The sequence below is a fragment of the Pagrus pagrus genome (genome assembly GCF_965226575.1).
Source record: "Pagrus pagrus genome assembly, chromosome: 3".
In the NCBI taxonomy this organism is placed as follows: domain Eukaryota; kingdom Metazoa; phylum Chordata; class Actinopteri; order Spariformes; family Sparidae; genus Pagrus; species Pagrus pagrus.
Window position 1 is genome coordinate 6,240,821 of NC_140187.1, and position 16,295 is coordinate 6,257,115.

The 16,295-nt window shown below is 39.6% G+C and overlaps 1 protein-coding gene across 2 annotated transcripts in view; it reads right to left on the reverse strand.

Annotated features, from left to right (window-relative positions):
• Positions 1–11,547, reverse strand: part of cenpp (centromere protein P) — a 90,760-nt gene extending 79,213 nt beyond the window's left edge. Inside the window, exons 1-6 of one of the 2 annotated variants that reach the window (XM_084347716.1) lie at positions 11,472–11,547; positions 10,127–10,285; positions 9,837–9,991; positions 9,670–9,758; positions 8,210–8,298; positions 1,967–2,063 (exon numbers count right to left, since the gene is read on the reverse strand). In XM_084347716.1, coding sequence (XP_084203842.1) covers positions 1,967–2,063; positions 8,210–8,298; positions 9,670–9,758; positions 9,837–9,991; positions 10,127–10,284 — 588 coding nt within the window. In that variant the 5' untranslated portion in view covers position 10,285; positions 11,472–11,547. The other variant, XM_084347717.1, reaches the window with a different exon arrangement.
• Positions 11,548–16,295: the final 4,748 nt, after the last annotated feature.

The following is a 16,295-nucleotide window of genomic DNA, read 5'->3' on the forward strand; positions in this document are numbered from 1 at the left end:
TTAACATCGATAATAATTATTGTCATATATATTATTATTGAATTATACTTAAACTGTCAAATATAGATATGAACATTAAAAATATTATTAGAGCTTGAGCTAACTTTGTTAAGTTGATGGCCCTTGCAAAGTGTTGAAATGACCTACTGCTATTGCCATTTTTAAGCCACATGGCTAACACAACAAAAACACTAACGGCAATAAACCATTCCCTGTGGCTGACTGGAAAGTCTGTGCATGTTTGCGTGTCTGACTGCAGAGCAATTTAACACTAATATGTCCTCAATGGAGAAATGTTAATCAGTGATTGGCCACATGCTTTGTGGTTTGTCTCTGCTACATGGCAGTCCTGCAGTCCTACGGTGACTGGGTGGTTAATGTCGTGGTCTACCACCAACAAAAATGTTCAGATTCCTGGCCTGGTTCTTTGTGTTTTATGTCTTTATTTGTTTATTCCTCTAAATAAATGTTCATGTCTGTGTGTCATTAAAGCATGGAAATCAGCACACAGGGCACTGCCGACATTACAGCAGAACAGTCACAATGGGAATTACATTTTTCCATAATAACACTTAAGAAAATGCAAGTAAGGCAAAATAAGAGTTTAGAGCACACACACCAGTATGGAAAATGTGGGTTAATCCTCCTTCAGCCCAGCCAACTTGGCAGAATGTTACATTCTCCAAGTAAACAGGAGAATAGGTTCCATATTGCTTCTGCTGCTTGATTTACTATTTGACATTTTACTGGTACCTCTTAAATAAAGTCCCACCCTGACATTTACCATGCCCTCACCAATTCACACCCACTGCTTTAACCTTGATTTTCTACTCTTTCATTGGTATAAGCAGCTTACAAACAATAGCCCCTGTATGAGGTGGCACCTTTTTGGAGGTGGCATTGTATCTTCATGATTGGCAACCATCTTTAAACTTTAAAAAATGCTGTTCTCTTTAGGAAAGACAACAAAAGGAAATCCACATGTTTTCAGACAATCTACATATCTACAGTATAAATCAAACCTGTCTATCATATCATATCTTATAGGACTGAAAGGACTCAAACATAGTTGAATTTTTTAAACCCATGTGATTTAAAAAATGACAATAAATTTACCTGGTAACCTAGTATCCTTCTGTCGAACAAATCATCAATTCTTCCAGCTATCTTTCCAGCTATTATATCTAGCTGCTTACCTACCCCAAATTAGGTATGAAAATGAAATCTCTCCAGAAGAAACAGCGTTGATAAAGATTTTCAATGCTTGGTGTGGGAGCACACATTCAGTTTTAAGGAATCAATCTAAACCCCAACCCTCTTTATCAGGTCTACAATGTTGGACCGACAGAGTGCTTTAAAGATAGGGAGATGCCATGTTTTAGGGCTTTAGTTGTAACTTGCACCAACATTATTTTGACAACAAAAGAAATCTTTCTGGGGGACCAATGACAAAAAACGATTAAGGTTTTGACTGACCCTCTGGCCTCTTAAGTTGGACAGGACAACAAGGCTCCTCCACTGATGGATGAGGCTGAAACCCAACCCTAACCCAGGGTCAAGCAAAGGTTAAAGATTAAATCCAACCCAAAGTTCCCATTTTAGGTTTGTCAACGATCACACTGACTGATGGCCCATCTGGTCCTCCCACTGAAAGAATTCAGGATGGACTGATGCGTCTTGTCCTCAACATGATGCAGAGAAGTCGTTGTGCACAAGTCAAGAACGTTCTCTCATGTTTCTAGACTAATATACAAACAGTTAAAGAAAGGCTGAGGCAATCTCATTGGACCAAAATACTGCTATGTATCTATATGACGACCAATCTGATCTAAATCCGGAGTCAGTCCTCTGTATTCATTGTGAGGAACAAAGAGATTGTTGTGTGCCAACAACACACAAATAATTCAGTGCCATGGAAAACAGGAGTGTGAGGGTGAGGCTGCCAGTTTGAATTGTCTCCACTTACCTGGAAGTGCTGGAAGGTTCTGAACCGGTCATCACATCTGTCTGAGAAAGTCCTGAGAGTCCTGAAGAACAGCAGAAGATCCTTGTTCTCCTCCACCCTGAAATGGCAGTCAATACATCATTAAACATTTTTTAATTGAATACTTCTGACCATAAAAGTTGATGATTTGAATTGTGAATCGGTTTCTTCAGATGTGCATGAGATGGACAACTGGACGTTTACCATGTTGACATGATCTAACATTTGCTAATTTACAATAAAAAACAATTTGATAACCATTAATTTTGCAGGTAATAGACACATTACAAATCTAAACACACTGATGGCCGAAGAGGATGATGGGATCAACAACATCATTAAGATACACTGTTTGGGAACCGTGAATGGTGAAACTTTGGGATGCTCTTTAAGCAAACTAAAGAAAACCAGAGAAAGTAACTGTCATCAAGAATTTGCTTTTCACTCAACACAAAACTTAAACTTGTTAATTGTTATTATTCATTTATGTTATCTGGATGAATGTGTTATTCTACTACAAACTTCATTTAATAGCGTGTCAGTCTACTGCAGAGGGTTCAATTTGAATGACTGTTGTCTCATTATTCTAACATTCTGGACAACAGCAGGCTTAAGAAATCGGTCTTAACGAACAGACTTGAAAATGATTTAAATTGACACAAAAATAAACGTTTTTAAAATAATTTCTTTAAATATAGTCATACTTAATACGTTATGTCTAAAAGTAAATAACCCTGAACTACTCACCCAAAACCTTTAAAAGCTAGGATAAAAAAAGGTACTTTCTTATTTACAGTATGCTGTAAATCACAATGGCAGAAATAAAAAATAAAATCATTGTTTTGGTCTGTTCGCTCTGTCTGAGTGAGCCTGGGACATTCTGTGAAAGGCTTTCCAGAGTTTTCCATGGGGGCCCAGGGCTAGACGGCAGCCGGGTGAAGTTTCCAGACGACTGTTATTCCACACAGAGCTGATGGAAACATGGCAGCACCCTCAAATATAATGGAGCGCTAACAAAAAGACAGAGGGAGACTGATTCCTTGTTTGATAATGTTGTATTGAACTGATTTGGTCCTACTGGTTCTGAATAATGCAGTCTGATAATATCTTCAGTGTAGAACAAATTAAACCATTCATCACTGATTACAGTGCAAAAAACTCTTCATCGTTACGTAGTGATTCTAATGAGATGTAAGGATTGGAAAATTTGAGTCGCTTCAGTTCATCATCCCACATAAGCAGTAACATTTGTTTGCAGCAAACAGTGGAAAAACGATCAAATTAAACACAAACTAAAGAACAATGGACCACTTTGCTGAGGACACAGTTTGGTTTTGCATTTTGGAGCTGTCACTTTTAAATTGATAGTACTAATTTTCGAATTATTGAGAACTAACAAGTACTTTCATAGAATAAATGTGGCCTACTCCTAAATGAAGATGTAAAACTACAATTTATGTTCCATCAGTTTCAGAGGCTTTTACTGCCTCTTCAGAAGCTTTAACCGCTTTTACTGAATGACAAGCTGATAAGTGACTTATATTTAGTGTTGTGGTTATCCGTTTGTTCTAATGAAGAGAACCCCAATAGGTCAGTTTACCTACAGGGAAAAAAGGCATGCAAGAGATCAGAGTAACACCTGCAGTTAAAGGCACAACCTGTTGTTTACACAATGAATTTGGATAGTTACAGATTTCCAACAGCAGTTTAAATTTCAATTGAACAGATCAACAAGGAGTGAGATGTCTTAACAACTACTGAAAAAATGTCTAGTATATTAGTATTTATAATATTTGTTTTGGATGTTCATGGACCTCAGAAGATGATTCCTAATGTTCTGATCACCCCGAGATTTATTAGCCTCATAATCAAACACTTAACTTCTTCATCAATGTTGTTTTCAGTCAACAGAGAAGCTGTGGTTGTGGGTCGTAGGAGTAGACAAAGTAACGTTTGTCCTGTTTATCAAAGACATATTGATTTAAGATTTGTTACCTCTGTCAGTCGAGTTACAACAACCTGTACAGCTGTTCTTCCACTCCTCCACTACTCATCCAAACTAATCATCATTTTTGTGGCCGTTTCTCTGGCTTGAGCACATAAAGACATCACTATTCCTCTTAACACAGCTTGGATTGGCACAGTCGTTTTCCCATCAGGGGAAACAGCTGATAATGAGAAAATCACCACCATAAAATCTGAAACATGAGCTGTAATTCAGGGATTTGGATCTGCATCACTTTGAAATTAAGTTGGACGCTTTAACATGGATGCATAACAAATGACAAAATCTAATAGGTATAATGCCTCAATATTTGTTGATGGCAGTCATGTTCCCCAGGAGATGAATTCTTGGACTTGAATAACCCTTTCATTTGTCCTTAAATTGATATCAATGTTGCAGCCAACACACAAAAAGAAATCACAGGTTCAAGTGTTCCCAAGTAACAACATTTTCACCTCCCCTTTAACTTCAGAGCAGACTGAAATCTCCTGCTGCTGCCCTGATCCCACAGTTTGGCCTCAAACTATCAGCCTGGCTTCAACCAGGAAACACAAGCCGTACTTTAGACATCCTGGATCAGAACTGCAGACTGGGAGTCAGATCGGTGGACATGGATCAGTTGGCTCAGATCCCTACATGACAAGAGCAGCACTGTGTTTTAATCGCAAAAGTTTGACATAATCCAGTCTTCCCAGAATGCACTGCATCAACACCATTTCCACATCGCAATCATTTGCTATAAAGGTTCTAAAATGTTCTGCTAATAAACAGTTTTGCAAATGTGAGACTGCATCTAAACTCAATGTGACCTGTGGCCTCTGCATGTCACCCCCCCTCTCTCCCGTTTCCTGTCACTCTTCAGCTGGTCTATCGACTAAAGCCATGAAAAAAGCCGAAAATATATAGAAATACATACATAAATGAATAAAAGGGCCATTTTTGTGAAAAAATTATGTACATCCACACTAGCTTTTCCAATACCCTTCTACTCTGCATCATCAACTCAACTGTATGTTAACACAGCCAAATTTACGATTTAGTTGTTCTCATATTTTCATCATTTAGCTTTTGTTTCTGTTGTTCTGTCAGAAGACTCAAGAATATCAAAGTAATTTAACTGAAGCCCACACAACCCTCATTCTAAAAAAGTTGGGATGCTGTAAATAAAACAGAATGTGACAATTATCTCATCGTTTTTGGCATATTCTCAATTGAAAACAGCATAATACAATATATTTAATGTTTGACCTCATCAACATAATTGATTTTTGTAAATGTATGCGACCCTAACCCTAACCTATTCTGAATTTGATGCCAGCAACATGTTTTAAACATGTTGGGAAAGGAGCAACAAAAGACCCTGTTTGGACCTTCCACAGGTAAACAGGGTCACTGCCAACAGGTGATAGTATCAGTATGGGTATGAAAGGGGTCTCGTCTAAAGGATACAGTGACATTCGCGACTTTGTGAGACACATGATTGTATAAAGGATATAACTATGTGGGCTCAGGATGACTTCATAAATCCATTGTCGGAAAACAGAGCTTGCTTGCAAATGATTGCATTCTGTTTTTATTTACGTTTCACACAGCGTCCCAAGTTTTTTGGAATCGAGGCTGTAGATTTGTTATATACAGGTTAACCAGGCAATCAATCTCATGCCAGTGCAGCCTGTGTAACTACAGTGTTACTTGGAGTATTAACACAGTTCAGAGAGAGCAGAGGACAGATGTGGAAATGACATGTGTCTGCTGAATAAAAATAACCAATAAAAATCACGCTGTGAGTGATTATCTGTAACAGTTCAGTCCAACTTGATTTAACAAAGATTATCAGTCTGATTTGGACTATAAAACCATGACTCCCTCCCTCCCTCCCTCTCTCACACACACACAGACTCAAAGAAGGCAGCAGTGTGTCAGAATCATTATCTGCAGTATTTTTCCATCTGTTGTTTGCCAGGTTCTGCAGACTGGACCATACAATCCAGATGTGGTTTGGCCTCAGATATAGAGCAAATCAAACTTCTGCTTTGTGGTGCTGATCCACTGGCAGAACAGATGCTTTCTGGCAGACTGTGGTTATCAGGACATCAAATGAACCCGAGTTATCACACCTACAAGACATTAAGGTTAAACAAACACAACTGAAAGGGCTTCACTTGCGTCTAAAGGGTCATTAAGAAAGCAGATGCTCCTGATGCTCAGTTGAAGACTGGAGTGGACCACAGATTCAAGGCAAACTGCTTTGTTGCATATATAAGGTGTCCATTGTTGTACATTGTTATTATCATTTTTATAACAAGAGCTGGCACAACTGAAGACTACAGTAAACCTAAAAAATTACCTTTCGACTGACTTTTCATAAACGGCATCGTCTTTGCTACACAGACAAATAAATAAAATCTGTGGCCTCACCAGACCACGGTGAAAGAAAAAGAAAAAAGTTTAATGCTCTGCAGTTGATATAGGATTAACTGAAGGTCAAACATTATTCCTTTAATCAGCAAGTCTGATTAAAGGTGAACCAGAGATTCTGTGCTTAAATGTCATTTGTAACCCGCTGGCTTTGATCACAATGAACATGTGAAATAAAATAGTGACCAAAGCTCCAGACATAATGGAGTAAACCACAATAGACCAGATTCAGCCCAGATAATTTGATCAGTCACAGCAGGACAAAAACAGGTGCAACTAATTTCAGTGATGGCTGAGCTCCATTTACAGGTAGGTACATGTGCCAGTAAGCCAGCACACCTAAATGGAATGCAGCCATTATGACTGTAATGAGTTACACGTGTGTTTGACAAGTCAAAATGTCAGCTGTGAAAAACGCTTGTTGTTCGCGAGTAGGGAGCGGGGGGGGGGTGGGGGGGGGGTGAGAATGAACTGGATGTGTGAGTGAGGACGTTCAGCTGGACGACAGACGTGTGTAGTTTTGAGATCTTCTTCCACTTTAATAAACACTTCAGTTAAGTTAAACAGAGCGCTTCATCCTGACAGAAATAATATCCAGTATTAAATATGTAGAGTTGGACTGAGCAGGCAGTGTAAATAAATGATGAACTAACCGGCCGCTCGATTTCAGTCCAGTCTGTTTTAAGGCTGTCCTTCAGATTTTGGAAACTGTCTGCAGAAATTTTCACCCAGTCAAGCACAAGAGCATGGGCAAGGTCCAACACTGATGTTGATGGGGTCTGGCTAATAGTTGGTGTTTCAGATCATCACAGAGGTGATGTGTTTGAGGTCAGGACTTTCGCAGTCTGCAGGCAGGATCTTCCACACTAGACTAGAAAAAACATTTCTGTATGTACATGGCTGTGGACATGGGACGCTTTGTCACGTTGAAACAGAAAAGGGGTCTTCCAATAATAACTGCTGTTACACTATTCACAAAAAATATCATGGTATGTTGGAGATTTAAAAATTCTGTAAAAGGTCTCAACAAAAGCAGGAACACAGACTGACTCAGACCAAAAATGATTCTTCCAGTATGGCCATACTTTGTAGGTAACGATACATTGTGACATGTACATGTTAATGTGTACTCACACTTGCAACGGTGGTTATTTTAATTCATCATTTAATCGTCATGCACAATTCAAGAACACATTTTTTGTATCTCCGGCCTGGAGGTCAAAGTTCACCTCTGATCAACTCTGACCTGCAAATTTCAACATTTAGCCAAAAGAAACAACATTGTCTTAATGTGCCTTGTTTCTAGAAGCAGAGAAGTCAAAAGTGAAGCAACGTTCTGTCAACCAGTCCAGTAAAATATTACACTACCAGTCTGCAAACTGCCACAGCACTGTCGCAGACCTTTTACACCCTGTGATCAATCGTATAATACTTACTATTTACCTTCAGTGGGTGCATGACATGAAATCAGGTTCAGTGCCGAGTGTGGGAAGATTTTATTGAACTGGAGACTAATGTGAGCGTAACCTTTACTGTGTACTGAGATTGAGAATGTAGATTTATTCGACTGATTTGGATTTTTGATCAGAGATGACCAGGTTTCATTTTTACACCATTCCTTTGATGGATTAATGATGATATAACAAGTAATTAATCATCATTAGGGTACATTTCAAAGTACTGAATCATTACAAAGAGGCTGACTGGTTGAAAGGTTCATTCCAGACACACGCCAACAAACAAACAGAGGGATCATGAGGGATCAGATTAGCTAAACATCAGTCTGCAATGTTAGTTCTTACCCAGACAGGAAGCTGCTGAAGTTCTGCAGGTCACTGGTGTCCATCACCACGTTCAGATCAGTGATCGTCCTCTCAGATCTCTGACCCTCCTGCAGGACAAACACACCATCAATTACTCAGTTTTTAAAAAAAAAGTGCGTCAGTGCAGTGATGAATGCTAATGTGTTATCGCAAGAAGCTTGTTCCTTTCTGGAAACCAGTCTGTTTTCAAAGTTACAGAGTTAATTTGCATGATCTGAGAATAAAATGATAATAGAGTGAGCAGGATTCCTTTTACATCGATCTCCACGTTAAGTAGTAAGATGTTCCATATTTGGGGAGCCTGTGAATGGTTTTTCAGTGGGTTACGATGTTTACTGGAAGTTGTACTAGCTCACATTATGTTGCAATATAAAAAGTGGGTATTAATAAAGAGTAAGGAGAGAGTGTGTGTTTACAAAATGACTTGTTTCCAGAACACACGGCCAAAATAATTAATGTCTCCATCAAAACAAGTTAGAGCTTTGGAAGATAAACAACCATTTTAATGACACTTCATGAGCCAGACAGGAGAGGTTCAATGAAACCAGCTGTTCTTTTGTTCAGTCAGAATGAAAACTAGAAAACTTATGGACCTACATGAAGCAGGTTTACAGATCATGATAACACAGAATCTCCCACAAGTATTGAAATTTGGCACCAAATATCTGGTCAGGTTATTGATCCTGAAATTGAAATTTGAATAGATAATGCCTGATTTAAATCATAATTTTACCAGTTGATGTAGACTTAATCTTATTTAAAGATAATCTACAACTGCCTGTGTTTAGACAACATTCATTGTTGTAGTTGCCAGTGACATGACTTTATCTAACGCCACCTGATGTTGTTTCTTCCACTGAGGCAGTTTTGTCTGATGTCTGATTTGATGACACTTAAGACCTATCAGTGATATTTCTTCATTCTCAAGTTTGATGCATGTCTGGCAGCTGGATCTGAGGTCTGAACAGCTACTAAAATCTAAACTGTGCACTTGACGTCTCATCAGTGAACCACTGAACATGGTCCTCTGTCACCCTCTGCTGGCTCTACCCAGCACCAACACCTAATCTGTGAAGAACACAGGCAATAAAGGGCATGTGCCCTTCAGTCTGTTACCTGTTACCAAATCCAACAATAGTCTTTGAAGACTTATGCAGAGCTCTGCTATAAAGCTGCTGATGTTTGTGTACCGTTTGGAAAAATATTAATATAGTAGATTTTTGAAGCTGATACTGATATCTGTGATAAGCCAACATTGACCAAAAATATTTGGTTGTAATCATGAGTATACTGGCCCAGTAACTGTACCAGCAAACATAACATATTACAAATAGCAGGAAAAACATTAGATGGTTTGCTTTGTTGCTACTGGATGGGTACTACAAAATGGACAGAGATAAAGCTTGATGCCAGATTATTCGATCAATGAAATGACTTACCTTAACCTCAGACAGCTGAAACTCCACCTGAAAGACCAGTTTAGAGCAGTGACCTGATACACAGAGCTGCTGGACCCGCTTACTGCCATCTGGTAAACATATCATTTCATCAATAAAACACAATAAAACAGAGAAGGCTGTGAATTCAGACAGTGTTGTGCTCTTACTGCTCTGCAGTGTCTTTGTGATGCAGCTGTTCAGACTGATGCCATTCATCTGTGTCTGCCGCTTCAGATCCTCCTCCAGCTCCTCCACCTTCTCCTTCAGCCTCGACAGCAACATCTCCTTCCCTCCTCCTTGTCTCTGTCCACACATATATGACCTGTGGAGAAGACGACATACTGTTCATTTACAGTCACGATGTAGAGTTGTGTGTGGGAAAATTCTACAGATTGCAAATTTAAAGCAGGTGTGATGGGGATTTAACAATGACTGTCAAATGGAAAATTAAACTCACATGGCATCCTGCATTTGTCCTCTGAGGTGGAACGTTATGTCCTTGTGGTTTTCCTTCTGTTGGTGCTGCAATGCTGTTACTTCAGCCTGGAGACACTCAATCTGAGCCTCCAACGCCCTCACCTCCTCAGTGTTCTCTTCGCTCATTTTCTCCTCCATCCTGAAAGACACACAGTGACTAATTCAATAAAAATATATGTATTTGGAAGTTTCAGTGGGTGAAGGCAGGTTTTTGTGTCATGAGATGACTTTTGTTGTGAATTGGCACTATACAAATAAATCTTGATTGATTGATTGATTGAAGAATGTAGTATAAACAATACTGTTACATAAATAGGCTGATGAAATAACTATGACAGAGGGGTTTAAATGAGATACAATATGCAGCAGGTGTGCGGCTGCCATGTGAGACTAGTTTGTTTAAACTACTGATGAGCAGTGCTGGAAAAAAGAGGAAATACTGAAAAACCGAATGATGAGAAAATACTGATTATGGCTGCAACTAATGATTATTTTCATTGTTGATTAATCTGTTGATGATTTTCACAATTAATCGATTAGTCATTTAATGTGATGTCAGAAAGTCCACAATCCAAAGATATTAGTTCACTGACATAGAAGAGCAAACAAACCATAAATAGTCAGACGTAGGAAGCTGGAATCAGAGGGAAAAAAACTAATTTATCGACTATCAAAATAGTTGGTGATTAATTCAACAGTTGTCAACTAACGTTAATCGATTAATACTTGCAGCTTTAGCCAATACTGATGGAGTGAAACAGATAAAATACATATGGGACCTTTGAACATTAAATAGGAACTAAACCCCAACAACACATTTCCCACCTGAAAAACAATGTATATGGGTATTCAGTGGTGTTGTTGATTGATTCAGGTCCATACCTTGAAATGTATTGCAAAGTATTTAAATTCTACACGTTGTGTTACATATGGTTATGATATTAGATGGTTAACTGACTTACTTTAACAAGTGAGAGGCTGTTTTTACATTGTGTTTAGGTATAAATGCACTTCCCAACCGCTCAAAGCGTCGCTGACAACCTAAAGTATAAAACCTATACGCTGTCACAAGGGTTGACTTGGCTCTAGTCAGTTTAATTCAGCGTTAAAGCACGACCGTTAGTAAAATCTAGCTAGCTAAAATGAGGACCGCTGACTTTAGCAATAACATTACACTCGCTAGGAGAAGTTCAAATGAACGTACCGTATTCGTCTCCGTTATAATGTCGTGTAACTCGAATAAAAGTGACTCTGAAGCACTAAATTCGCAGATAAATAAGAGTATTTCTGGTATTTGGTTAATAAAATAAAAGACGTCTCCTCACCTGACAGATTCTCCTGCTCGCTCCAACAACCAAAACAGTTCAGAGCCTCGCGCCCTCTGGACTGTACCACTTCTCACAAAGCGAAGGGGACACTGACTGATTCTGTGAAAAGATGTCAGACAGCGTGCCTCTCTGTAGAGACAAATTACGGCTCATTTTTATATATTAAGTTTTAAAAGTACATATTAGTGATTTATTGTTGCTAATAAGCACAAAATAAGAGCTGTTAGAGCTGGGAAATATGAGACCCCCCCTCTAGATGTACATAGAAAACCGTGCGATGGTTGTAACGTCGACAGGGGTGAAGTTAGTTTCAGGTTGGAAACAAGCCGGTGTTTTAAATCCGATAAAAACAGGTGTGAATCATTCAACCAGTATAGGAAGACATTTGGCATCAATTTCGAGTCAATCGGTCAAGTGACCTGGAAGCTATTGAAAATATCGGGTCATGTTTTCAAGAAAAAATTGACTTTTCTTTGAAATAAAAACATCCACATGAATCCACATAAAATCCACATAAAATAATCATTGTGTCTAGATTATGACTAGGGTGGGTGTCCCATGTACAGTGGTTTCAACCTTGCTGCAGTCCCCCTCTGGTTCAAGTCCTACCTGAGGCTCTTTGCTGTATAGATTTTCTCAACTTAATCAATTGCTTATTTTGCACTGGATCAGGTTTAAACTACTCCTGAACATCCAAAAGACCCTGGAAAAATTGGCAACATTCATTCTCTTAAGTAGTTGTTGCTGAATGGTTACAGCTATTGAAAAAATCGGCCAATGTTTTCTTTAAGATATTCATGAAAAATACAAATTCCACTGAAATCCAATAAAAAACAGGTGAGTCTCATTCTACCAGTATAGGACAACATTCCTGATCGATTTCGAGTCCATTGGTCCAACGACCTGGAAGCTATTGTAAAAATCAGCCGATGTTTTCATGAAAAATACTGACTTTTCTTTCAAATATTCATGAACAATATACATTTTTATTAAAATCCAATAAAAACAGGTGTGTCTCATTCTGGCCATCGGCCAAACGACGTGGAAGCTATTGAAAAAATTGGCTGGTGTTTTCATGTAAAATGGCGACTTTTCTTTGAAGTATTCATGAAAAATACAAATTCAACTAAAATCCAATACAAACTACTGTGTCTCGTTCAGCCAGTATAGGACCACGTCTGGGAGAAATTTCGAGTCAATCGGTCCAAAGACCTGGAAGCTATTGAAAAAATCGGCCGAGGTTTTCATTAAAAATGGCCCCCTTTCACTAAAATATTCACCGAAAATACAAATTTCACCCGAATCCAATGGGGACTGCTGTGTCTCGTTCAGCCAGTATAGGACCACGTCTGGGAGAAATTTTGAATCAATCGGTCCAAAGACCTGGAAGCTATTGAAAGAATCGGCCGAGGTTTTCATTAAAAATGGCAGATTTTCACTAAAATATTCACCAAAAATACAAATTTCACCCGAATCCAATGGGGACTGCTGTGTCTCCTTCAGCCAGTATAGGACCACATCTGGGAGAAATTTCGAGTCAATCGGTCCAAAGACCTGGAAGCTATTGAAAAAATCGGCCGAAGTTTTCATTAAAAATGGCCCCCTTTCACTAAAATATTCACCAAAAATAGAAATTTCACCCGAATCCAATGGGGACTGCTGTGTCTCGTTCAGCCAGTATAGGACCACGTCTGGCAGAAATTTCGAGTCAATCGGTCCAAAGACCTGGAAGCTATTGAAAAAATCGGCCGAGGTTATTCACCAAAAATACAAATTTCACCCGAATCCAATGGGGACTGCTGTGTCTCGTTCAGCCAGTATAGGACCACATCTGGGAGAAATTTTGAGTCAATCGGTCCAAAGACCTGGAAGCTATTGAAAAAATCGGCCGAGGTTTTCATGAAAAATGACCCTCTTTCACTAAAATATTCACCAAAAATACAAATTTCACCCGAATCCAATGGGGACTGCTGTGTCTCGTTCAGCCAGTATAGGACCACGTCTGGGAGAAATTTCGAGTCAATCGGTCCAAAGACCTGGAAGCTATTGAAAAAATCGGCCGAGGTTTTCATTAAAAATGGCCCCCTTTCACTAAAATATTCACCAAAAATAGAAATTTCACCCGAATCCAATGGTGACTGCTGTGTCTCGTTCAGCCAGTATAGGACCACGTCTGGGTGAAATTTCGAGTCAATCGGTCCAAAGACCTGGAAGCTATTGAAAAAATCAGCCGAGGTTATTCACCAAAATTAGAAATTTCACCCGAATCCAATGCGGACTGCTGTGTCTCGTGAAAAATGTCTTCATGAAAAATGACCCCCTTTCACTAAAATATTCACCAAAAATACAAATTTCACCCGAATCCAATGGGGACTGCTGTGTCTCGTTCAGCCAGTATAGGACCACGTCTGGGGGAACTTTCGAGTCAATGGGTCCAAAGACCTGGAAGCTATTGAAAAAATCGGCCGAGGTTTTCATGAAAAATGACCCCCTTTCACTAAAATATTCACCAAAAATACAAATTTCACCCGAATCCAATGGGGACTGCTGTGTCTCATTCAGCCAGTATAGGACCACGTCTGGCCTGGAAGCTATTGAAAAAATCGGCCGAGGTTTTCACTAAAAATGGCCCCCTTTCACTAAAATATTCACCAAAAATACAAATTTCACCCGAATCCAATGGGGACTGCTGTGTCTGGTTCAGCCAGTATAGGACCACGTCTGGGAGAAATTTCGAGTCAATGGGTCCAAAGACCTGGAAGCTATTGAAAAAATCGGCCGAGGTTTGCATGAAAAATGGAAGATTTTCACTAAAATATTCACCAAAAATACAAATTTCACCCGAATCCAATGGGGACTGCTGTGTCTCGTTCAGCCAGTACAGGACCACGTCTGGGAGAAATTTCGAGTCAATGGGTCCAAAGACCTGGAAGCTATTGAAAAAATCGGCCGAGGTTTTCATGAAAAATGGAAGATTTTCACTAAAATATTCACCAAAAATACAAATTTCACCCGAATCCAATGCGGACTGCTGTGTCTCGTTCAGCCAGTATAGGACCACGTCTGGGAGAAATTCCGAGTCAATCGGTCCAAAGACCTGGAAGCTATTGAAAAAATCGGCCGAGGTTTTCATGAATCCAATGGGGACTGCTGTGTCTCGTTCAGCCAGTATAGGACCACGTCTGGGAGAAATTTCGAGTCAATGGGTCCAAAGACCTGGAAGCTATTGAAAAAATCGGCCGAGGTTTTCATGAAAAATTGAAGATTTTCACTAAAATATTCACCAAAAGTACAAATTTCACCCGAATCCAATGCGGACTGCTGTGTCTCGTTCAGCCAGTATAGGACCACGTCTGGGAGAAATTCCGAGTCAATCGGTCCAAAGACCTGGAAGCTATTGAAAAAATCGGCCGAGGTTTTCATGAAAAATGGCCCCCTTTCACTAAAATATTCACCAAAAATACAAATTTCACCCGAATCCAATGCGGACTGCTGTGTCTCGTTCAGATAGTATAGGACCACGTCTGGGAGAAATTTCGAGTCAATCGGTCGAAAGACCTGGAAGCTATTGAAAAAATCGGCCGAGGTTTTCATTAAAAATGGCCCCCTTTCACTAAAATATTCACCAAAAATACAAATTTCACCCGAATCCAATGGGGACTGCTGTGTCTCCTTCAGCCAGTATAGGACCACATCTGGGAGAAATTTCGAGTCAATCGGTCCAAAGACCTGGAAGCTATTGAAAAAATCGGCCGAAGTTTTCATTAAAAATGGCCCCCTTTCACTAAAATATTCACCAAAAATAGAAATTTCACCCGAATCCAATGGGGACTGCTGTGTCTCGTTCAGCCAGTATAGGACCACGTCTGGCAGAAATTTCGAGTCAATCGGTCCAAAGACCTGGAAGCTATTGAAAAAATCGGCCGAGGTTATTCACCAAAAATACAAATTTCACCCGAATCCAATGGGGACTGCTGTGTCTCGTTCAGCCAGTATAGGACCACATCTGGGAGAAATTTTGAGTCAATCGGTCCAAAGACCTGGAAGCTATTGAAAAAATCGGCCGAGGTTTTCATGAAAAATGACCCTCTTTCACTAAAATATTCACCAAAAATACAAATTTCACCCGAATCCAATGGGGACTGCTGTGTCTCGTTCAGCCAGTATAGGACCACGTCTGGGAGAAATTTCGAGTCAATCGGTCCAAAGACCTGGAAGCTATTGAAAAAATCGGCCGAGGTTTTCATTAAAAATGGCCCCCTTTCACTAAAATATTCACCAAAAATAGAAATTTCACCCGAATCCAATGGTGACTGCTGTGTCTCGTTCAGCCAGTATAGGACCACGTCTGGGTGAAATTTCGAGTCAATCGGTCCAAAGACCTGGAAGCTATTGAAAAAATCAGCCGAGGTTATTCACCAAAATTAGAAATTTCACCCGAATCCAATGCGGACTGCTGTGTCTCGTGAAAAATGTCTTCATGAAAAATGACCCCCTTTCACTAAAATATTCACCAAAAATACAAATTTCACCCGAATCCAATGGGGACTGCTGTGTCTCGTTCAGCCAGTATAGGACCACGTCTGGGGGAACTTTCGAGTCAATGGGTCCAAAGACCTGGAAGCTATTGAAAAAATCGGCCGAGGTTTTCATGAAAAATGACCCCCTTTCACTAAAATATTCACCAAAAATACAAATTTCACCCGAATCCAATGGGGACTGCTGTGTCTCATTCAGCCAGTATAGGACCACGTCTGGCCTGGAAGCTATTGAAAAAATCGGCCGAGGTTTTCACTAAAAATGGCCCCCTTTCACTAAAAT